The sequence below is a fragment of the Hydra vulgaris genome, chromosome 04 (assembly GCF_038396675.1).
Source record: "Hydra vulgaris chromosome 04, alternate assembly HydraT2T_AEP".
NCBI lineage: Eukaryota > Metazoa > Cnidaria > Hydrozoa > Anthoathecata > Hydridae > Hydra > Hydra vulgaris.
Window position 1 is genome coordinate 33,411,451 of NC_088923.1, and position 24,962 is coordinate 33,436,412.

General features: G+C 27.1%; 1 protein-coding gene and 1 long non-coding RNA gene across 6 annotated transcripts; one reads left to right on the forward strand and one right to left on the reverse strand.

Annotated features, from left to right (window-relative positions):
* Positions 1–9,929: 9,929 nt before the first annotated feature.
* On the forward strand, positions 9,930–11,442 carry LOC136079768 (uncharacterized). 2 transcript variants are annotated; one of them, XR_010638204.1, is made up of 3 exons: positions 9,930–10,038; positions 10,184–10,358; positions 10,452–11,442. It is a non-coding gene; the product is annotated as an uncharacterized LOC136079768 (long non-coding RNA). The 2 variants fall into 2 exon arrangements; XR_010638203.1 differs by lacking the exon at positions 9,930–10,038 and having other exon boundaries at positions 10,068–10,358; positions 10,452–11,101.
* Positions 11,443–18,926: 7,484 nt separating this feature from the next.
* LOC136079769 (uncharacterized) lies at positions 18,927–24,735 on the reverse strand. Of its 4 annotated transcripts, XM_065796127.1 has the most exons (3): positions 24,584–24,735; positions 24,092–24,140; positions 18,927–20,063 (listed from the first exon to the last, which is right to left on the reverse strand). In XM_065796127.1, coding segments are annotated over exons 1-3 (984 nt in total). In that variant the 5' UTR covers positions 24,586–24,735; the 3' UTR covers positions 18,927–19,130. The 4 variants fall into 4 exon arrangements, with proteins under 4 accessions (XP_065652199.1, XP_065652201.1, XP_065652202.1 ...); XM_065796129.1 differs by lacking the exon at positions 24,092–24,140; XM_065796130.1 differs by lacking the exons at positions 24,092–24,140; positions 24,584–24,735 and adding an exon at positions 23,889–23,972.
* Positions 24,736–24,962: the final 227 nt, after the last annotated feature.

The window sequence follows — 24,962 nt, forward strand, 5'->3', positions numbered from 1 at the left end:
AGCAATCAGAGAGTGTTGGTTTCTTATCACGATAAGAATAAATAGTAGTATTATCAGCAAACAATGCCACCTTAGATGTGAGAATATCTGGAAGATTATTAATATAAATTAAAAAGAGTATAAGGCCAAGGATAGAACCTTGAGGAACCCCTGAAGTTACAGAATAAGATGAAGAGTGCTGTCCATCGAGGATAACTTTTATACTACGATTGGAAAGGAAGGATTCAATAATCTTAAAGATGTTGCTAGATACACCGTAAGAAGAAAGCTTATGGAGAAGACAAGCATCCTAAACCTTATCAAAAGCTTTAGAAATGTGAAGAAACAAATTTTTACCTAAAAGCTTAAACCCAAAGCTTCAAACATCAGTCCAATTTCAACTGCCGGAGTGTAAAGATATTTTTATTAAAAATTTTAACAATAGTTAAGTTAGTTCCTACAAAACCATTTTACTGGGAAATTTCTTACATTACTTTCACCGAAAGATAACAGCAGCTGAGACGCATAGAGTCTTATTGGAAACATAAGGCGACGATCTACACACATAATAAGCTTCAAAATATTTTTTTTTTTTTTTTTTTTTTTTTTTGCCATATAAATTTATTAAAGTCGTAAAGCATAATATAAATACAAATAGCAGGGGCAAGAAGAAGACATAATTGGTCTTATCACCAAGCCCCTTAGTCTATACCGTAAATATAAGACAATAAAAATTAAAAAACGCAACACTATATAATATAAAACGTTTTTCCAAAGACTTAATAGAATAAAAATCAATCTTTAACAAAAAGTTAAAGTCCTACTTTAACTTTTTGTTTTTGTGTTGGTTAAGAAAAATTAAAAAAAAAAGAAAAAAGAATTTGTACAAAGAAACTATATTACTAAAAAGCAAGCAAGTAAATACGCATAATCCTGAAGCTTTCCTTTTACACCAGCATGTACCTTTAAATATGTGAATAATTCTTATAAACCATAATTAAATATATATATATATATATATATATATATATATATATATATATATATATATATATATATATATATATATATATATATATATATATATATATATATATATATATATATATATATATATATATATATATATCTATATATATATATATATTTTTTTTTTTTTCAAACCTCATTAAAACTTCAGAAAAAGCTGAGCGCTACGTCGATCATCAGTAGTTTTTGCTTTTATTTATACTTAAACTCATTAAGCGTAGAAATTGTTTTAAGTTCATTAGTTAATATTTTATTCCATAATTTCGGCCCTCTAGTAGAAATTGAAAATTCGGTCGCCGCAAAATAACTTTTGGGTTGAATATAACTGTTATTTGAAAATCTGGTGAGATATCTATTCTGATTTATTTTGAATAATGGGTAAAATATTTTAGGAGATATATTTTTATTAATTTTGAACATAAATATAAGAACTTGATAGACATTTAATTGATAAACATTCATTATATTTAAATTAACAAATAATGCTTGGGAGTGTGTATAACGGCCCACATTGGAAATGATTCTGATTGCATGCTTTTGTTTATTAAATAGTTTTTTTATTTTATTTTTATTTGTACTGCACCAAGCAATATTTGCATAATTAAGATGGCAATGAATGAACGAGAAATATAAAAGCTTTAAGCAAGTTGGATTTAAAAAAGGCTTAGCTCTGCATAGCAGGCCTATGTTTCTTGAGATTGTATTTTCGAGATATTGTATGTGATCTCTCCACGTCACATTTTCATCAAGAAGCACGCCGAGAAATTTTAAAGTGGTTTCTCTTTTTATGTCCTGATTGGCAATACAAAGTTTTGGAAGTTTCAAGGGAATTTTATCTCGGTCATGAAAACGATGGAAAAAAGTATATTTTGTTTTGGTTACATTTAGAGATAATTTGTTTGCATTAAACCATTCAGTAAGATTTAATAGCTCTTTGTTTACTGACTTAAACAGAATATTTATATCATTATGTGCATAAAATAGATTTGTGTCATCTTCAAATAAAATTGTATCTAGTTCAGTACAAGCTTTGCTTAAATCATTAATAAAAATGAGAAATAGGAGTGGCCCTAATATAGATCCCTGAGGAACCCCACATGTTATGTTCATATTGGTTGTTTTACCTTCATTATAAGAAATGTATTGTTTTCTATTTGACAAATAGCTTTTAAACCACGCAATATTTATATGTTTAATACCATAGTTTTCTAATTTTGTTAATAAAATGTAATGATCGACAGTGTCAAAAGCCTTACTGAGATCAATAAATACACCTAATGTATATTTATTTTCATCAAATGATTTAAAAATATCATGAACAAGATGAACATTAGCCTGATCAGTAGAGTGGCTCTTTTTAAACCCAAATTGCTTACTATAGAGAATATTGTTTAAATCTAAAAAGTAATACAATCTTTTATACATAATGTGTTCTAATAACTTTGAAAAGCATGATAGTATGGAGATAGGCCTGTAATTGGAGACACTAGTCTCATCTCCTGATTTTAGTATAGGTATTACCCTTGCAATTTTAAGTTTATCGGGAAAGATTCCTTGGTTTAAAGAGAGCGTAAATATATGCAAAAGCGGAATTTTTAAATAAGGCATTGATTTAATTACTACATTACTGCTTACATCATCAACTCCATTACCTTTATTTGGTTTAAGTAAGTACATGGCATCTAGCAATTCTGTTTCTGTTAGCATATTATTGTCCATTATATTATTATTAGAGTTTAGGTATGATTTGAAGCAAGTTTTACTTTTATTTATTTTTGATGCTAAACTTGGACCTGTGCTAACAAATGCATGGTTAAACGAATTAGCAATTATTGTGTCGTTAATAATTTCACAGTCATTTATAATTAGTTTTTTTGGTAAACGACTAATACTCATATCTTTTTTACCTATAACCTCTTTTATTATGTTCCAAGTTTTTTGTATATCATTTTTGTATTTTAGCAATTGGCTACTATAGTAAAATTTTTTTGAGCGCTTTACAATCGTCACAAAAAGGCGATTATAGCTTTTATAGTTTGTATTCTTAGGGTCTTTTCACAGAGCACCGCAAAAGAACAATTAACTTGAAAGTTCAGACCTCCTTCCTTACCTCTTGGTTCTAAGTAAGAACTCTGACTCTTGGTTTCGACCCCTAGATTCAGCGGCAGAACTCTAACCATTGCGCCACGGCTGCACAATTATAAGCTGCTTAAACCGAACGAAGAAATTACGGCATACCGTCACTGACAATAACTGATTAAGCAGAGCTATTTAAGGATAAATGGCTGCAATATGCAGCCATTATTCTTTAACATAACAACGCACTACCCTATGAAGCAAACGTTGTAAAAAACTACCTGAAGAACATCAAAGGGGAAGTCCTACCCCACCCGCCGTATCACCAGACATTGCCCAATCGGATTACCATTTGTTCTAGTCGATGACGCATGGCCTGGCTAAGCAGCAATTTTCTTCTTATACAGATACCATTAAATATGTTAATAATTGGATTTTACCAGCACTGGAACCAAAGAATTTTACCAGCGTGGAAACCGCATGCTACCTTAAAGATGGGAGAAGAGAATACTACCGATGGACAGTATTTTAAATGATCTAAGTCTGATAGTCTTCTGAAAATAAACTGTTGATTTTTATAAAAAACTTTCTTTTTCAATACATACTTTCAATATTATAAATACTATTTTAAACAATTAAATTTTACAATTTTTTCTTAATGTTGGTTCTAGAATTTCAATCTATAAAGTGTATTAATGACTTCTTAATAAACAAACAAGTTCATCTTTGATTTCTTGTGAAGTGCCCCAAAGGTCTATTCTTGAGCCATGACTTTTTCTTATACATGTTAATGATCTTTGGAGAGCTTCGAATTTATCAACAATTATGTTTGCTGACCTGTGACGCTTCCAGCGGGGATGAATAGAAATATGCGTTTCCCTCCCCAACCCCCCCCCCCCCCCATCCGCCCTATCAGAATCTGGAAATCCTAAAATATCTTAGAAATGGAGAATCTTTTTTTTTTTTTAGGAGACGTAAATGTGATAAAAAATATAAAAATATTTCAACATACCATCCCACCCCCACCCCCGCCATGCTTATAACAGTAACTTTTTCATCTCAGGAAAAGATATACCACGACTTTTCGTAAAAATAAATGATGAGATTAAAATATTCATTTGTGCTATTCGTAAAATGAATATTTCAATATGGTTCAAAGCAAACAAACTTTCTATTAATTTTAAAAAAACAAAGTTTTCGGTATTTCATTCAGTAAATAAAACAAAAAGAATTCATATTTCTTTTCCAAAACTAGTTATTGAAAACACAGAAATTAGTCGCGAAAGAGTAACAAAATTTGTTAGTGTTCTCATCAACAAAAAATAAAAATAAAAAAGAATATAAAGTTTATCAGCTTGTTGCTCCTCACGTTTAGGGTCGTGGGGATGAAATTAAAGGTCGTGGTCGTGGGGATGAAATTAAAGGGCTTTTTTTGTTCCCACCCTCCAATCACCGCAATTTTTTGCACAGTCTCATTATTTGACATAAGTATAAATATACAAATGTTTAGAGTTTGTTCCATGTCGAGAAGATAGCTATCTCAAACACCAAAAAATCCTGGATCCGTCACTGTGCAAAATTAAACAGGAACAGTTTAAAGTTACGTATCGTGCTCCTTATATTTGGAATAAAATATTAGCAAAAGATAATATTATAACACGAGTAGAAATATAAATTGCTTTTAAAAATTAATAAAAAAGAACATTTTAGATTATACAAATTTTTATTAATAATATCCTTTAAATTAATTTTTTTTTTAATCTTAGTTACAAATTTGAGAGCTTTTTGTTCTTAACACTATTTATCTTATATTATGTCCATTTTTATTTCATATCCATGAATGCTACACCGCGGTTCTTGATGATAAGACCTTCTGGTCTTCTGCGAGTTTCCCGAGTTTTTTTTTTTAACAATAACACTGTTATTTTATGAAAATTTGTAATAATTAACTTTTATACGTTAAATTTCTTTTTTGCTCTCATATATATAAGTTGGTTATTTTTTAATGTGTATAAGTCTTTTTATACCACGAACTTGAATTCTAAAAGAGCGAAAATAATTGTGAAAAAAAAAAGTTTGATGTTAAGTGCAAAATATAGCTGCAGTGTTACTTAAAAAGCTACAAATTTTCGACACTAGCACGAAGTAAACGTGTAGTATCTCTAAACAAACCTTTTTTTGTAAAATGTAATGTAAGCAGCTTTAGTTTTAAGTAAAAATCAGTCAAGGTTTATATTTGTGGTTAAAGATAGTTCTAAAATTATTGGGTGTGAGGTTCCAGATTATTTTAGTAAACTTCAGGTATTGAATTGATATGAATTTGTTCCATCAATATGAATAACTTTTAATGATGGAATAGTGAAATAGATGGTGCCTATTTTTTTGCTGCAAGGCTGCAAGATAGAAGACTAACGTGAAATAAATCTCTTGAAGGCTTGGCATCTTGATATCCATTAGTATGAGTTGATTTGTATTGATCAAGTCAGTGTTGTCTCTATAAACAAGACAATTAAATAAAGCACAGAGTGATGCAGATAATCTGAAGCAAAAGGTCTTTAGTAGAATTAGAGACAGATTATTAGAGCTAAATATTTCAGGTTAAGTTTGGTTTGTTGAGTAGAGTTGTTATTATAAGAAAACACGGGATGAGCATGTTGATCTACATAATAAAGTTTGAGAAATTATACTTGTTTTTATTTCTTCAAGTATTGTGGAAATGATTTAGTTTTTTAGCTAGATTTTAAGAGAATGATAAATGAATTGTATGCTGATGACACTAATTTGTTTATGTCCAATAGTGATATTAATCAGCTATATGGTAAAATGAATATTGAGCTGTTAAAAGTAAATAAATGGTTCAGAGCTAATAAACTGTCAATAAATGTAGACAAAACTCAATATACATTATTTTATAAAGAAAAAGCAGGAAGAAAACCTGCTTCTTAAATCACCATTTCTTTCTATAAATAGTAAACAAATTAAAAGATTGTTTAAAGTACCTAGGAATCTTTGTAGATGAAAACTTATCTTGGCTTTCCCACATAAAATACACTGAAACGAAAATTAAAATAACTATTGGTATAATGTATAGAATTAGTCCTTTAATCAATACTCAAAGTTATATACTCAAAGTTATATACTCAAAGTTAATATTCAAATTAACGTACTTCAATTCATAGCTATATTAATTATGGTAACATTGCGTGGGCAAGCACACAACCCTCTAAACTTAAAAGGATATTTAGTGTACAAAAATATGCTTACAGAATTATATACCAAAAAACTTTGAAGCAAAATTTAAGATAAATCAAAACAATAACTATTCTCTGAGATCAAACGAGAGGCTAAAATACACACGACCTCGTAAACTAACTAAATACAAAGAATATAGTATAACATATCGAGGGCCTTATTCCTCTTACTGTCTTTTTTTCTTTATTTTTTTTTTTTTTACGGGGTTATGTTATTTTTTAATAAGATTTTAACGAAGTTTTTTTTTTTTAATTATATTTTATTATAACAACTTTCTTTAATTTGTAGTTGTTAAAGCTCACATAGGGCTCAATGAAAAGATTGTGGTGACTCTGGTCATTCATACCTTCTTTGAGCCCCTGTCTGTTTATATAAATATATATATATATATTTTCTTTTTTTTTTTGGAATAATTTTTTTACATTATTGTATGAACAGCAAAATATATGAAAAAAAACAACAACAAAAATCCTTGTAACCCCGGTAAATTGAGGGGGGTTAAAATTTACATGGTCATAGTTTTTGAACGCTGAGAGATAGTACTATAAAATTTAAAATTTATCGATGAATATAATTCTTGTTGAAAAAAGTACAATTTTTTTTTTATCAATTTGTTGCCCCTCACGTTTTGGGACAAAGTTTAAGGGCTTTTTTGTTCCCAGCAATTTTTTGCAAAGCATCATTATTTGACAAAAGTATACAAATAAAAAAGTTTGGAGTTTGCTCCATGTCTAGAAGTTAGGTATCTCAAACATCAAAAAATGCTGGATCCGTCACTGCGCCGGACTGCCTTTACGTTACACCATTGTAAGGACAATAGTATTCTCTTTATAATTTCTACGTCAATCTCCTGTTATTTCATAAAAATCTCAAATTCTCTCCTTGCAATGTTTCTGTTATTGCTGTTACCAAACCCACTTTGGATTGTTCAAAAAATGTTCTCTAAATTATGATTGAATTTACAGTTTTTTTTAACTTTAAAGAAACTTTTTCTTTCAATTTTCTGTGAATCCGTAAATACGTAAATAAAATTATAACTGTTTAATAAAAAAATAAACTGTTTTTATTTTATTTTATTAGAATAAATATATAATAATAGGACTCCAGAAAACTCGTTGGAAACTTGTGTAATTATTTATTTAAATGCGTTTTTTTCATCAAAATTTCAATATTTTTAAGTAATTGCTTAAAATTAAAACTAAATTTCAAATCTAAATTATTAATTACTTCGGCGTAACTAAGAAAAAGAATAAATTTATTTTTAATTTTGTTATTAGAAACTGTCCTAATTAAAACTCTAAGATGGTTTCCATACTCAAAAAATTTTTGACCTTAATTATCCAGTTATTGATCTCTATTATATGGTAAAAATCTGGGAACTTTTTGGGATTAAATTAATTTTTTAAATCTTCAAAATAACTTTATCGAATATAAGATACTAAAATGTGTATAAAAATTGTCTCTTTTTTTTGAAAACTTTTTCAACAACTGATGCCAGCCTACTACAACTTCCTTTTAAAAATTTTTAAAATCCATCCAGGCGGAATCACGTGCCTATGTTGCAAAATCAAAAGTAACCATATAGAATTGGGGGTAATTAAACTTTTCTTTCTTAAACGCAAAGTTAAGAAAACATTATTTTAAAAACAACAACTTTATGTCCTACAATTACTTTAAAAGTTAATCAAAGAGAACAGCGAATAGATGTCTGCAAAATATAAGTCTTTTAGGTGATTTTACTTTATTTTTACATACATTTAGATCTCTGTTTAAATAAAATGACTCCTTGCATTGCTGTCTTCATATTATTTTGGTTATTTTAGGGTATAAAAAGTACTGATATTTTGATATTTACTTACCAGTACTAAATTAAGATGCAAATTAAAAGTAACGCACCAGTAATAAAGTGTGCCGAACAAACATATGCATTACAAGGTTTTAGGAAACCATTGCTTGCTACATACACTACTATCTACAGCACTGTTTATCGAATTCAATCACTTTTTTTAAGTACTTCATCTTTAGGAAGACTTAAGTTTTTATTTTTTATTTTTTATTTTGTAAGTGCAACGAACTGCACAACAACTTTTAAGGATTTAAAAAAAAAAAAAAAAAATTTTTAGATTTTTTAGTTTGTTTTCCCCCAAATCAAGATGGTTAATTTTAAAACAATGCTTTTAATACCGAGTGACATCACGCCGGCTGGATGGATACAATTGCCATGCTTATTTTTATACAAAAAACACTTTAATTGTCTATATTTTAATATAATGACTGTTAATGATGTATGGGTTTCATGATAATGCAGAGATGACGAATAGAATTACAATAGAAGCAATAAACAAACGTATCAAACGTTAAGTGTATAAACGTACTAAACGTATACCCCCATTGAATGTAAACGTAACATAAATAATTTTTACTTCTTTAAACGAAACATAAACGATTTTATTTTTCTATTTTAAAATTCTTTTTGGATCTTTTTTTTATGGAGTGGGTGATGATCAATTTCTTTAATAAAGTTTTTATTTTTAACTTCGTTTTTTTATCCTTTTTTATCTTGTTTTTATCTCGGGTTTTACTTCTCTTGACTTTGACCGATGATACAATTATAATGATACTCTGTTGATTTTAAAGTATTTTTTGTTTGAATCGCCGATAATTATTGATAATTAATATTTGGTTTAACTTACGAAAAAAGATTACCAAGTTATTTTTTTAGACATAATTAGTTAAACCAAAACTAGCAACTGCAACTAAATTCCAAATAAAATAAAAAAATCCTATAAATATCAAATTAAGGCATTAAAATTACACAAATATCTGGAAAAAAATATCACTGAATTTTGGCTTAAGTAATTAAGTGTTGAATTTTTTGAATTTAATTAAATTTTTGCTTTAGAAGAAATGTTATTACCCAGACATTCGAATTTTAAATGCAAATTATTTCAGTTGTGTTTAGAACTTTTTTTCTTTCTTTGATGTCATCAGTTTGCAAGGAAATGCTTAATTGTGGTCGTTATCTGAGGGTTCGGCAAAAAGTTATATAATACGTCATTTTTACTTAGTAAGTCGAAAAAAGTCTTACTCAAACCAAGTCGAGACAAATATTTTCGATAAAAAACAACAATATATCGAATTCTATTTACAAAGAAAAAATAGTTTTTCTTATCGAATATTTTTTCGTACATTGTAAAACATCATATTTTTAGCCAAAACGGCTTAGAAACATAAATGCTTACATGAAAAATCAACGTTATTTCATAAAAATTAATAGTTTTTAAAGAATTATTTGTTCTTTTAAAAATCTTTATAAAATTATCTTTTTTATAAGGTGGGAGCGCTTATGTTATTTAATAACAGTTTCCTAAAATAGTTTCCTCTTCCTCCACAAATTTCATTCGCAGTTAATTAAAATATTTATTGGTGATTAGTAACGAAACACTCAACGAAAATGTGTTATCAAGAGTTTCGATTTAACTTTCGCTTTGACGTAATTTTTATTGCTTTCAATATCGAAAATTTGTTTATTTGCACTTATATGTAAGGAGTTAAATATAAGACGTTGTATTGAATAAAGACTTTTAGTAAATATAATAATTTTTTAAGTAAAGTATTTGTGCCAGATGTTAAGTAGTAACATTTTAAAATTCAAATAAATTAACGATTGGTTAGTGGTGCATATGATCGTTTGCGATAATTGTAATATTTTTTTTTAATTCTCTGAACTTTTTATGAACATAAATTAGTCAAATTTGATTCGTTATTTTCCAGTAAAAGCTTTTAGTGTAAGTATTATCGTAATTATTCTTTAAAGTCTATTAGGTTTACTGAGTTTGTTTTTTAGAAAGGAAAAAGACTACGTTATATGGATAAATAAAAAAGATTTTAAAAAAAGACAAGGTTTCACTAATCTTTAACCACTAATTGATATTGATTGTTCTTAATGTTTTGCAGTTATCGCAGTTACAATGTAGCGATATATTATGCAACTCTATAGCGTTTTACGAGGTTATGAAACGGTATTAAATTAATAACTTTTCAATCATTTTTTCTTGTTGAAAAAAGTATTCATTTTGTTACGTTTTATATTAAATTTTTTATTTATATGCAAGTTTAATTTAATTTTGATGGAAAACTTTATATCTATTGAATCATGAAGAAAGATCAAAATGCGTGCACAACACCAAGAGTAACTGAAGCAATTAATGAGTTCGAAGGAAAATCAGTTTTAACTTGCGAAGGCTTTTTGTTTGTACAACGCAGAAGCAAACATAATTTATTTCTTCAAGAGTGCAAAAAAAGATACTTTAAACTCCATCACGATTGTTTATACTTTATGAAAAAAGATTCCGATAAATTTTCCGCCATGGACAAAATTAACATAGAGTATGACACAGGGATTTATGCAGAAGAAAATATTAAAGCAAAGTTAAAATACAGTATTCGAATTACTCAAAGTAAAAGAAGTTACGTATTGCATGCTTTCAAAGAGAGTGATAGAAATACCTGGTTGTCTATACTGCTGACAATTGTAACAAAAAAACTTTTGTACTCATGTGACGAAAGTGCTAATAAATTACGGAAAGCTACGTCGAGAAACAAAACAACTTTTTCAATGCCGTACTTAGGAATAGCTCGAAGATCGATTCAAGAATCAATTAAAGACATTGATATTATTCGATTCAATAAATCTAGAAATAGGAAAAAAATATACAATGAAAGCTTAAGAGCCAGTCTACGTTACAATGTTTTGTTTGGATAAGTGAATATATATATATATATATATATATATATATATATATATATATATATATATATATATATATATATATATATATATATATGTATATATATAGACACACTCACACACACACACACACACACACACACACACACACACACACACACACACACACACACACACACACACACACACAAAACACATACATATACACGTTACGTTTTTACTTGTTTATAGAGAAAAGTATTTATTTTCTTATTAACTGTTTTGTTTATTTTGTATATATTTTTTGTGTATGCATGTTTACTTGTATATTCATTGTATGAAAAAATCTATTGCTAATTTACGATGGTTTAAGACAACAGGGACTCTTTTTCTACTTTCTTGTTATAATATATTTTTTGTTTTCCTTTTAATATAGTCTATGATTTATTTAAAAATTTTGAGCAACAGGTTTTATTAAGGTCTTTGAAAACATTTTGTTTTTCTTGACATTAAAAAAAAGCCATTGTTTGAAGAATTAAGTCTAAACTCTTTTTGACATAATTAAAACATGTGTTGTTATGAGTTGTCTTAGGAAAAAACACTGTGATGCAGATTTGAGTTTACACTAAGCTAAGAAGTTTACAAAAAATTAATAGTAAAACTAGAAATTAGTAAACTTTTATTTAATCTACTTGAATTTCATTTAATCTATTTGAATTTCACGTAGTCTACTTGAGTTTTATGTAATCCACTTGAATTTCATGTATTCTACCTGAATTTCATCTAATTTACTTGAATTTTAAATATTTTTTTAAAATTTTAACACTTTTGGAAAAACTAAAAGTTCACGTAGGTTGATAAAAAAACTTGCCTAGTTAGTCGCTTCACGTTTGATTCTTTTTTAAAGATTTTTAGCAAAATTGCTACTAAAAAAAGAAATGTGAGATGAACCAATTTTTTCTTTTATAGATTTTTTTTTGTAACAATCATAATAATTTATAATTATTTTTTGTTGATAATTATTAGGAGTATGCGGAATTAATAGAAGAAAATAAATTATTAAATAAGTTATTATTTTAGAAGTTAATAGTAAAAGAAAATAAATTGTTAATTTAACAAAAGTCAATTTTAAAAATTTATTTAATATAAAAAATTTTTTAAATTGACTTTTGAAATTTTATTAAACAGTTTATTCTCTTCTACTAATATTAACTTCTATAATATCAACTTATTTAACAATTTACTTTTTTCAACAAGTTCCGCATAATCCTAATAATTATTAAAAAAAATAATTATGATTATTATAACAAAAATATTTTTTTCGCATCAGCTAAAACGATGGAAAACATCCATCGGTTTTTATACTCAGAAAATAATATCTCGTAAATTTGATGTTATCTTAAGTCGCGCACTTAGAAAATTATCAATGCGCACTTGAAAATGATCAATAGATCTTCAAAATTTATTTGGTTATCTAAAATTCCATTTGGCTGCACATGAAAGAAATTTAGTCTTAAGCAAAGATATTACTCTGCAGAAAACGTTTTATATGTGCAGTATATATACAATATCTGCAATAATACCTATACTATATATATATATATATATATATATATATATATATATATATATATATATATATATATATATATATATATATATATATATATATATATATATATATATATATATATTTATACATATATTATAAATATTTATACATATATTATATATATTTATACATATATTATATATATCTATACATATATTATATATATGTATAATAATACCTATATCATTTATACAACATATATACAATATCTGTAAAAATACCTAAAAGGTATTATTGTAGAAAAAGTTGTTTAGGTTATTTAACATTAAAAAAAAAAAGACTTGAGTCTTGAATGTTTACGTGTCTCAATCAATTGCATTTCTGCTTTTCTATAAACTATTGGTTAAAATATTATGGAGCCAGCTTAAAACTAGCTTTTGACCCACCGTAACTTATGAAGCAACTTTTTCTTTTAGCTCAATAGAGCTCTATTGTCGCGATAATATTATAATATTACATTCCAAAAGTTGAAAAAATATAACAATACATTATATTATTATAAACAGTTTTTTTTTCTTCTTCTTTAATAAAGATTACAAGGTAAACAAAAAGTTTTCTCTCGGTAATCTCAAAGTAGTCAAAACAAAAATAATTTAACAATAAAAAATTATTATTGTTTAATAATAATTTAGTATTTAAATTAAAAAAAATATATATATATTATTATTTATTAACAAACACTTTTTTTTTTTTTTTTTTTGAATTTAGGTGCTCCAAGAAGACCTTATGGTCTTGTCTCAGAGCACCGCGGAAGTGCACTTAACCGGAAAGTTCACGCCACCTTCCTTACCGTGAAGCGAAAATATGTCCAGAGCTCGTTTTGAATCTGGATCTAATTTTGATAAAAACGTTCCGATGGGCATTATAACAAATGAACGTTTAATTTAAAAACATAGAAACATAATTAATAAACAACAACAACAACAAAAAAGTCAAAAATTAATTAATTGAACTAAATGTTTTTTTGAGTTTATAAACAACTTTAGAAGCTAATATTAAAAAGTTACATAAAAAAAAGTATTATCGGCTAATTATAAAAATATTAAAAACAGCTTATGCATATAAAATTATTGTTTGTTTGAGAAAATTCAAATCATATTAATATAATTGATTTATTTTTTATAAAACTCAATGTTAAAAATTTTATATAATATTGAAAATTAAAATTTTGATTTATTAACTTTTAATTTGTTTTTATTTTTTTAATAATTTTTTAACATTAAAAAAAAAGACAAAAAAACATTTATTTAAATTTAAAAATAAAAAAAAAAGATTATTTTTAACTCTATGGAAAAGATGATTTTTTCTGAACTTTTTTTCAAGTTTTTTTGTTGACTTTGTTTTAATTAACATGTTATGCTTTTTATAATCTAAAGAATTTAATTTCCGTTGCTTAAAAGATTGATGAAGATATTGTGCTATCGTTTGATATTATTTCTATAATCTATATTAACAATTTGTTTTCTAATATAGAAGAAGGAAATTCTTAATTTAAAAACAAACAAAATTGCTATAGTTTGCAAGTATTTTTGTCGCTGGTGACTTTATTATTTGGTCAACTATAATCTATATCTAATTATATCTAATTATATCTAATTATATTTAATTAGACCCAGGTGTAATATGAAATTTTTATATAATTTTATTTAACTTGTGTTTTAAAAATTAATTTTTGATTTTAAATCTGTATCTGTTTTTGTATATATATATATATATATATATATATATATATATATATATATATATATATATATATATATATATATATATATATATATATATATATATATATATATATATATATATATATATATATATATATATATATATATATATATATATATATATATATATATATACATATATATTCACCTATGTAAACAATCTCGAGCATTTTCTTTCCTTAACTAAAGCTCATTCATGAAACATATAACGCACTCTCTCCAAGTTTTCTCAATTCTACCACTACCATTTTTTCCTGAAACTGCTAACTCTATGCATGCTGATACCCAAATTACTTTAATCTTCTCTGACAAACTTTATTCGGTACAACGTTTTTTTCTAATCTCTGTCTAAGATTATGCCTACTTTTCTTTTTCCGTTATTGTTTCTTATCTACAATAACAATCTTCATGAAATCTAATGTGGCTCTATTTGCTGACGACTCAACTCTTGCTTGACAAAAAATCTTCACTTTTTAATTGCTTAGAACAAGTAGCCGATTTTAAATCTGATCTCTGCTTATAGATTTAAATTCTGGACTTAGAATCCACAATTTTTGTTAGATAACAAAAATTTTGATTTATTAACTTTTAATTTGTTTTTATTTTTTTAATAATTAGACTCATTTATTTACTGTAAAAAAATATTGCAATAATGCTGACATTCCCATATTAACGAATAACAATTCTCTTACTCTCAGACTCAGAAGTCTAAAAGCACATTGTAATTGTAATTAGACCTGTTTTATCTGTTAAGCTTGAGCCACTCTCCCATTGTTGTAAGATTGCATTTCTTTCTTTTTTCTACAAATACAATCATATGCGATGCTCAAAGGAGCTATCATCTTTATTACGATAAACCAAAATTCATTCTTGCTAGCCTTTTTATTTAACAAGTTCCATTCTTTTACTGTATCTGTCCCTTCATGCTAAAAAAACTTTTACTAATGCAGTTTTTTTCGTTGAACATCAAAAAAACCTTATAACTCTTATCCATTTTCATTTTTCACTTTTTTATACAACTTACAACTTTTTAAGTCTTCAGTTATACGTTTCCTAGCATTTTAACTTATTCTCTATTTTAAAGTAACTCATAACTTAATAGTGATTGCTCGCAATTTTGTTGGAAATGAATTAAAAGTATTTAAAAATTTTAAAAATATATAAATGCATGCCAGTACTTGATGATTAGTAAGTGTAAGCATAAAATTATAGTATAAATTTTTTTCTAGCCCCGGCTATCAACCCCCGCTAAATCTTATATTTTTGCCGGGGCCGCGACCGGGGCCGGGTTTGCAAAAAGTCTCATTTTTAATTGGGGCCGGGGCCAGAACTGCTTTATCTGCCAAGCTTCAGTCACTCTCGCATTTTCGTAAGGTTGCATTTCTTTTTTTTTCATTCAAATAACACCTGCACCATAAAATTGAGACTGGTATTAAATTTCAAATAAAAAAAATTATAATAAAAAAGATTTTTAGTATGTGCATAGAATAAAATATTCAGAACACGAAAATCAAAAAAAAAAATATCACAAGACTCGATATCTTCAAGTTTCACACTGACCCTCAACAAATTCAAGATCTATAAAAACGTCAACAAAAACTGTTTGTGTTTATCACAAATCTGACGTCACAAATCTGTTAAAATCAAAATCCTTGCTGCTAGTATAAGATTTTTAAATTACAGCCAATCGACGATTATTTCTAATAAACATCGGTGTCCGGTTTAAATTACTGATAGCATCAATGATATATTATATAAACTAGATGTCTAGCTTGCGGAATTTTATTGGTCAAAAAATGATGCCATCTTCTTTTGTTTATAACAATAGTATTATAACTTTCGCATAACACTTTTATATAAATAATATTTAAATTTAAAATATATTTACTTCATTTAAGAAAAGAAAAGTTAAAAATATTTGTTTATAAATTTAATCCGCCATTTGTAAAAAGGGCAAAAGCGGCTTCACTTTTCGGATCGAAGTTAGACATCTAGTTATATAATATATCATTCGATAGCATAATTAGATCAATTGTGTATATTTCTGATTTTTATTTAAAACAATTTTGTATTAATTAAAATTTTTTTTGTATACTACACCTTTTCAAGATGTAATTGAGAACTTGAAAGTTGTAATTAAGAAAAGTAAGATGTAATTTTACGATGAACCTGCAATACAGCCTTCCGCTTTGAGAGCCACGTGCAACACTTTGAGGTAAACATCTTCAACGTCATCTTGATCATTTTATTACAAAAATCAATCAGTTTGACATTGTAAAGACTCATTCATTTGGTTGAAAAATTAGAAACTAGATTCTTTAAAGGTAAAGCTCGTTTATTGGCGCAAGTCTATGCTATTGATATCAAAGAAGACAACTTTTGGAAATTATGGATTTTAATTGTTTGAATGGCTTTATGGTAGAAACTATGCATTTTAATTGTTTGAAAGAGTCTTTGCGTTTTATTCCTTTTTTAGCCTTCTCAACCAAACACATTCAAAAGGTCTAGAGCATTTTTCCCCATATTCCCATTAAAAAATAAATCATTTTAAAAACGCATGCAACCATACATATACATATTTGTATATGCTTTTAATTTCAATTTTTTTTTAAACCATGCATGTTCAAAGATGCACCTACTACTCAGCTAAAACAAAACGTTTAATGAACGTTGCAAATGTTTAAGAACGTTCTCTTAATGTTCATAGAACGTGCTCGAACGTTCGCAATGTTCGTCGAGCGTACTTGAACGTTTTGTGTTAGCCGGGTAGATGCTTTGCCCCGGGCATCTTAAAAGCTCTCAACGGCCCTAACCGTAGTTTATCACTTTAAGTTTTGAAATTGCTTGTTATCTTCTCAATTTTCTTTTCTTTTTCTTTAATTTTTATATCAAAGCTTTTACTTCAGCTTATTGCGTTAAATGTAAAACACATTCAGCTGAGTCACTAAAAACAAAGCACTACCAAGAGAAACCAAAAACCTTGTAAAGAATAAAAAGATGCAAATTTTAGTGTATAAAATTACATAACCAAAGAAATAAAGGAAAAATGCATAGGAGGATTAAAGGAGAGATGAATAGAAGGATTAAAGAAGAGATGAAAAGGAGGATTAAAGAAGAGATGAAAAGAAGGATTAAAGGAGAGATGAATAGGAGGATTAAAGGAGAAATGAATAAGAGAATTAAAGGAGAGATGAATAGGAGGATTAAAGAAAAAAAGGAGAGATGAGAAAGATTAAAAGTAAATGGAAATGTAAAAGAATCAAATGCATCAAGTATATAAAACAACAAGTTTAACAGAAGTAGAAGAATATAATAGGCAAAGAAATAAAAACAAGTATAAAAAATAACAACAGCAGCAAACTAGAAACACAATCCCAGCTTATGCGTAAATAGCAAAACCAAAACTAAAGATTCCATAAAAGTGGAACCATTAATGATTAAAAATAAAGTGGCAAACATATAGAACAATTTTTATTGTTTTAGTTTTACGAAATTTTAATTAAATAATGTACAACACAATAAGGTGAAAAAAATCAACGAATGTAAGCAGGAGCGATTCTAAGAGGGGGAGGAGGGAAACGAGTAATTAAAAATTTGCCAACTGAAACGTTTTTTTTTTATTAAATCACGAAAAGTATGTGTTTTGAAGAGTCCATTTGCATATGCCAAATTTATATTTTATACATGAAAAATGTATACATTGTACAAGAACTTCAAATTTAGAAAAACTCTTTAGATATTAATCCTGGATTTTAAAGTTGATTATTTTAGACTCCAATCGGTCTGTATAATAAAACCTAAAAAAGCGCACTTGCCTCAGAAACAAAGGATCCCCGGTTCAAACTCCACCTCTGGGTTTTGCGACATCGGTTAAGAAGGAGGCGTGAACTTCCAAATAAATGCTCATCCGCGGTGCTCTTTGATAAGACCGCATGGACTTCTTGGGGCACCTAAATAAAACTAAAAAAAAGTTTACATTAGATATTTTCTTTAGAGAAATGATAGTACATAACGTGTTTTTCCTACCTTTGAAAATCTTTTTGATTTGTTAAAAGAGAATAAATATGCATCGAAAACTAATTATTAGCTTAACGAATCTTTTTATTATAGGGTTTTAAAAAAAGTGTTCTTCCAATTTTAATCGCTCCTCTTAACTTTAACAATTTAAAATCATATTGAAAACTCGAATATTTTATATTGTATTCAGGTTTGATATTTTACTGAACTAGACCATTTACCTACCCTCAAGTCAAAATTATCTTAGCGCAACGTTAGATTAAGAAAAAAAAATGTTAATAAGCAAACCAGTTTTACTTTTTAGTTATTAGCAATAATTTCTGTTCAAGAAACTTTAACTTATGTTTAAAATACGGCAAACAATAATTTATTTACAATAAGCTAAAACTTATGTAAGGCAGAGAAAAAACATACAATAAATAAGAACTCATATTGAGCAGTCAATGGTTTATATAAAACAAAGAAAAAAATTATGTAAAGCTACCAATAATTTATATAAAGCAAGCAATTATTAATGTATAGATAAAATGTATAATCTAAAGCAATAAATTATTTACAGTAAGCAGTTGTTTATGTAGCGCAAGCAGCATTTCCAGCATTTATCAAAATATTGCTAATATTGATGTTGTGTACACTTAATGTGTGTTTATTTTCAAAGCTTTATTTTTACACATTTATTACATACAAAACCTCCACAAAACCTAAATAATCATTAAGTACACCTCTTTCTAAAAATATTTACCAGTTGAATACGTAAATAGTTTAAAATTTTCTGACTTCTAAATATATATATTAAAGAATTTATCATTGAATTCGTTTGGGAAAATAGAAGCGACCAACTCAACAATATACGACTGATTTTCGCTAATAATCCAAATCCTGTTTTCATCGATGCAACTAAAATTGCCATTGCAACAACCGAAGGTAAATACAATACAACAAGTGCTATTGATATCAACATAATTGTTTTATTGAGCTTTTTTCCAACCATTATATTTCGTTGAACATTAATATCACTACTCTTGAGTATCTTCTTAGTACCAATTAACAACAAGATGTTTGTGAGCACAGCAAATATAAGATAAAACAATGTTACAAATCCTATAGACGAGTAGATATAAGGTAAATTTGAAAATAAATTCATCTCAATAGCTAATGCAAACCACAAACTTAATGCGAAGCTACCAATGGAAAGTAAAAATAAAACATACATGAAATAAATGTTTTTGATTTTAATCTTATGCCAGATTTTGTTATGCACAACTGTGAAATAACGTTCAACTGATATAACAATAACAACAAAACTAGAAATCATGGTGGGAAACAAATGCCAAAATGCAACTGTAGCAATTTGTAAGCATTTCAAATTGTTGAAGTTTGCTGTAACATGTATTTTAAGCGGGGTTAAAATGATTGCTACACTTAAGTCCACAACAGATAATAGCATCACAAGTTTTTCTTGAAAAAAAAGTTTTTTGCTTGAAGCATACAGCGATATAATTATTATCAAGTTTGGAATAAAAATTAAGAAAATCATAAACCACTGCAATCTTTCCATATAAAGAGCCATAATTCCGTGCAATTCTATTGCAGAATATGAAAACTGATATCTGCATGCTAAATCATGTATATCTAAATCCATAACCTAAATAAAAATCTAATTGTTTATATTTATCATAACTAATATACAGAAAAAAATATATACATACACACATATATATACATATATGTATATATATACAAATATATATATACATATATGTGTATATATTTGTCAATGATAACAATAATTCGTCATTAGGCTTTTTGTTGGGCTTATAGGAACTTTCTGAGAGGTTAAATGTGACATCAAGAAAATTCACTATTTTTAAATTTATGTTTATTTCAATTTGGAAGCCAATGTTTTTAAAAATTTTAATAATATCTTTTCTAATTTCATCGAGTTGTGGTCCTGATTTTTTATGCATTATTATTAAACCGTTGTCGCGATAAAGACCTAATTGATTAATTTGGATTATTTTAGCTAGGGTATTTAAAATATATAAACCTACAAATTTGAAAATTTCTGCTCCGTCGTAACTTCCCATTGTTACATCAACGCATTTGTGCGTGGATTTTTCTTCCACGTTTCCTTATTAAAATAGAGTAAAGTTTTTCTGGAGTGCTTAGTTATACGGATAGTGTCCTCAGTAAGTTCTAAATGGGATTTTCCAAATTCTATTGTTTTATCTAAATTTCTGCTGTAATTGAGGGGTAAAAATCAATAATATCAAATTGTATAAATGTGCATTCATTTTTATTGTTAATTTTAGAAAACCAATCTACAGCATGAGTAGTATTTTTCCACTGATGTAAACCTAATTTTTTCCGAAAAGAGTTAATAATTTTGTCTAGTTTTATTTTACTAACGTGCCCTAGTTCACTTTTTGAAGGTACTAGTAGCCTACAAGGCAGTTTATTTAGTGTTTTTGTATAAATATTAGAAATATTATCACGCAGTATTTTTTGATGAGTTTCTGGGGTAATTTGGTAAATGTTGCTTATTTTGTCAGCAACATTTACCAACATATATATATATATATATATATATATATATATATATATATATATATATATATATATATATATATATAAATATATATATATATATATATATATATATATACAGTATGCGACAAAAGTGTTTACATGTTTTTGAAAAATATTCTTTTTTAAAATAAATGATTGAAATACATGTTTATATATGAATATATATACACCAAAATAAAGGTAATTCATTGTAGTTTCATGTTTTGAGCCTGAATTTAAATGAATGAGAAGTGTTTATAGCAAATTATTTATTGAAACAAAATGTCAGATGTAAACAATTTTGTCGCGATTTATGCTATTATTAATTTTAATGCGAAATTAATACTTTGTGTAGCCTCCACGACTTCTAATAACTGCTGCAATTCTCGCAGGCATGCTACCAATCAACTTCTTGCATTCTTCAACAGTTATCGAACTCCAAACATACTCAACTCGTTCCCATTATTCTTGTCGACTGGCTGCTCTTGTTTCATAATTATAAACTCGATTCTTCACAATAGACCAAAGATTCTCGATCGGGTTAAGATCGGGACTTTGCGCAGGCCACTCTAGAATCTTAAATTTCTTCGAATTTAGGAATTCTGATGTGATTTTTGCCTTGTGCTCTGGATCATTGTCTTGCATAAAAAGTGTCGAACGAATTTGCTTTCGCCATCCGCGTAAAATAGGCAAATAGCCATTGTTTAAAATGTCAATATAATGTTTCGCGTCCATTATTCCATCAATTTTTACGATTTTACCAACACCAGACGAAGAGAAACATCCCCAAAACAACAACTTTCCGCCGCCATATTTTACTGTTGGAATAAAGTCACGATCAGAAATTCCTTCTCCAACTTTTTTCCATGCATATCGAATGCCATCAGAGCCAATCAAGTTAATCTTGCTTTCTTCTGTCCAAATCACCTTACTCCACTCAGCAAAAGTCCAGTTTTCATATTTCTTTGCAAAATCCAATCGTTGTTTACGATATTTCGGTGTTAGTAGTGGTTTCTTGATCTTCTTTTTTGCCTTGAATCCAATTCTCTTGAGTTCTCTCTGCACTGTTCGAGTACTTACCACTGTACCTTTAGCATTATTTAATTGTTTCTTTACATCGTGTGCTGATTTTGCTTTATTTGTCATGATTAATCTAGAAATTGTTCTCTGATCTCGAGTAGTGAAAATTTTCTTGCGTCCATTTTTGTTGCATTTCTCCTCTATATCGTTTCGCAACTTAATTTTATAGACTAAACAATAAGATATATTAAGTTCTCGTCCTATCTCACGAAGAGACAATCCTGATTTAAGCTTCTGAACAGCTAAATTTTCAATTTCTTTCGACACTTTCTTCATTCTTTCAATTATAATTTTTCTGTTGTTTACATTGCGAATTTTAAGTTTAAATAAACCGTTTATTACTAATTGAGATGTGTTTTGTTTAAACAAATTAAAAATATAGCCACAAAGTATTAATTTCGCATTAAAATTAATAATAGCATAAATCGCGACAAAACTGTTTACATCTGACATTTTGTTTCAATAAATAATTTGCTATAAACACTTCTCATTCATTTAAATTCACGCTCAAAACATGAAACTACAATGAATTACCTTTAATTGGTATATATATATTGATATATAAACATGTATTTCAATCATTTATTTTAAAAAAGAATATTTTTCAAAAACATGTAAACACTTTTGTCGCATACTGTATATATATATGTATACATATATATAAATATATATATATATTTAAGCATCAAAAAATTTGAAATTTAAAGAAATATTCTGATATAAATATATAAAGAGTCGACCATAAACTACGTCACGCTTTAGGGAGGGTTCATTCATGAGGCGATTCATATGGAACTTGTTACTAAAGAGATACGATATTTTGATGAGGAAGGATGGGGAGGAGGGGTCTAAAATGGTCAACAATTGCGTGACGTAATTTGTCGACAAGCTCTAAACGTTTTATCAATATTTCATTTTTGAATTATATAAACGTCTTTTTTTCAATACAAAAAATTCGTTTTTTTGAAATATAAAACTCTAGAGAATACTTTATGTTTCTTTTGTGCAACCAAAAGTTAAAAATGTTGGACTGTTAGAGTTTGCGGTACCAGTTTGGTCACCTTTTGGAAAGGGTATAACTGATTTATTAGAAAGAATCCTTAAATTGATTTATCAAAAAGGGTGGGGGGAGGGGAGGGGAGGGGGAAGAGGGCATTTGAGGTTCAGTGAATAAACGACTCAGAACTACAGCACTTTTATCAAAATTATAAGTACAAAAAAATCTGATGAAAAAACTTTTAAAAATGATGCAAGCATTTAATAATGCAATTACTTCTTACCTTTTGGAAAGTAAACCTAACAAACAAACAGGTGTTTCCAAGCAACATATGTACAATGTTTGTTGTTACGATGGTCGTTTGACTTTGATTGGATTTATACTAATCTTAGAGTATTTAAAACAGTCAGAAGCTATTTTTTTATAAAATAAATATATAACAAAGAATAAAAGTTTCAAAATATACAAAGGCTATTGAGACATGGTTCGTAAATTGAATAAGTTGGATTTTTTTATTCAAATATTATTTTGAAATTATATTATGTATTAGCCAACCATAACCTTGTTATGTACGTTATGATCAACCATAACCTTGTTGGGTAAGTTGAATAATTTTTACATACGCAGGAGCGGTATATAAAAATATCCTAAAAACGTTTAAACTAACCCCCGATGTACATACTAAATATTGATTGATTGTTATTTATTGGTGACGGCCAAAGATAATTTGTAATGCAAGTCACACCTACATTTAAAACAGATGGCTCAATGGAAGTCTATTCCAAAAAACATCCCCAATATTATATTGTAAATAAAATATTTTACTTTTTTAAATTCGAGTACAACTTTATTTCAACTTTATTTTACTGCAACCAAGTATCAGCATTTTGTACCCGTAGCAAAAAAACTGCAAAAAAAAAAAAAAAAGAAACTAATTATAATTAATTAAATAATTATTAAAAAGTAATCTACTTGCGAATCATTGACCAAAGACTTTTTTTGAATATTATTTAATCTAATATCCTGACCTTTTGCTTTACTGTTAACTGTAATTCATTACTTGAATCAATACAATACCTACAATACATAAGATACAAAGTCCTAAGATACAAAGTACATAAGATACAAAGTCCAGATCCTTTTTTCAAGCTCCAAAAGCCTTAATACTCTCAAAATAAAACTAGGCGACAATATCTTTATGAAGAACTAAGTATAACCAAGATCTGTAAGTTGTTTAAAATCCAGTTGCAAATTATATTAATTATTTTTTAATAATTGTCATTTGAATCTTATTGCAACTTGAAATAAAAGTATTATGTCATTATATAATTCATTAAATAAGAGCTAACAATGAAATATAAATAAAAAAATTAATTAGAAAAAATTACATTTTTATTATTATCAGATGATTTTTCTGCAAAAAAAAAAAAAAAAAAAAAAATTATTATCAAAACTTTAAACATTGCGACAATATTATATAAGCGCCTTATTGTAAAAAAAACACAAAAAACAAAACATACATTCAGGTTTTGCTTTTAACTTGGTACTTTTTTCCAGGTTGCAAAAACCTTTTTTATAAACGTAAGTATTTCCTTGAATGTTTGTCGCACTGCTTACAAAGAATAAACTAAAAAGTAGAAAAAAAATTTATAAATATGTAATGTACTTTTAACGTTCTAAACAAAACATATTTATATATATATATAAAACTGGCCAATCGAAATAGTTGAATAAGTTGGTAATGAGTTGTAAAAACGATCTATTAATATCTCCTCTGTACACATTAATTAGCGTTAAGTTCGATTTCTTTTTTTTTTAAATAAAAAGGAAATTTTTTCATTACTCTAATTGTAAATTATTATTAGTGTTTTGTTTTTATTGTAAAAGTAGTTTAACGAC

Excerpts from the sequence above, each read along its gene's own strand:
- LOC136079769 (XM_065796127.1), bottom strand. Across the intron at positions 20,064-24,091 it reads AGTTAACAGTAAAGCAAAAG|GTTATGGATTTAGATATACA; the intron begins GTCAGGATATTA and ends ATTTTTATTTAG.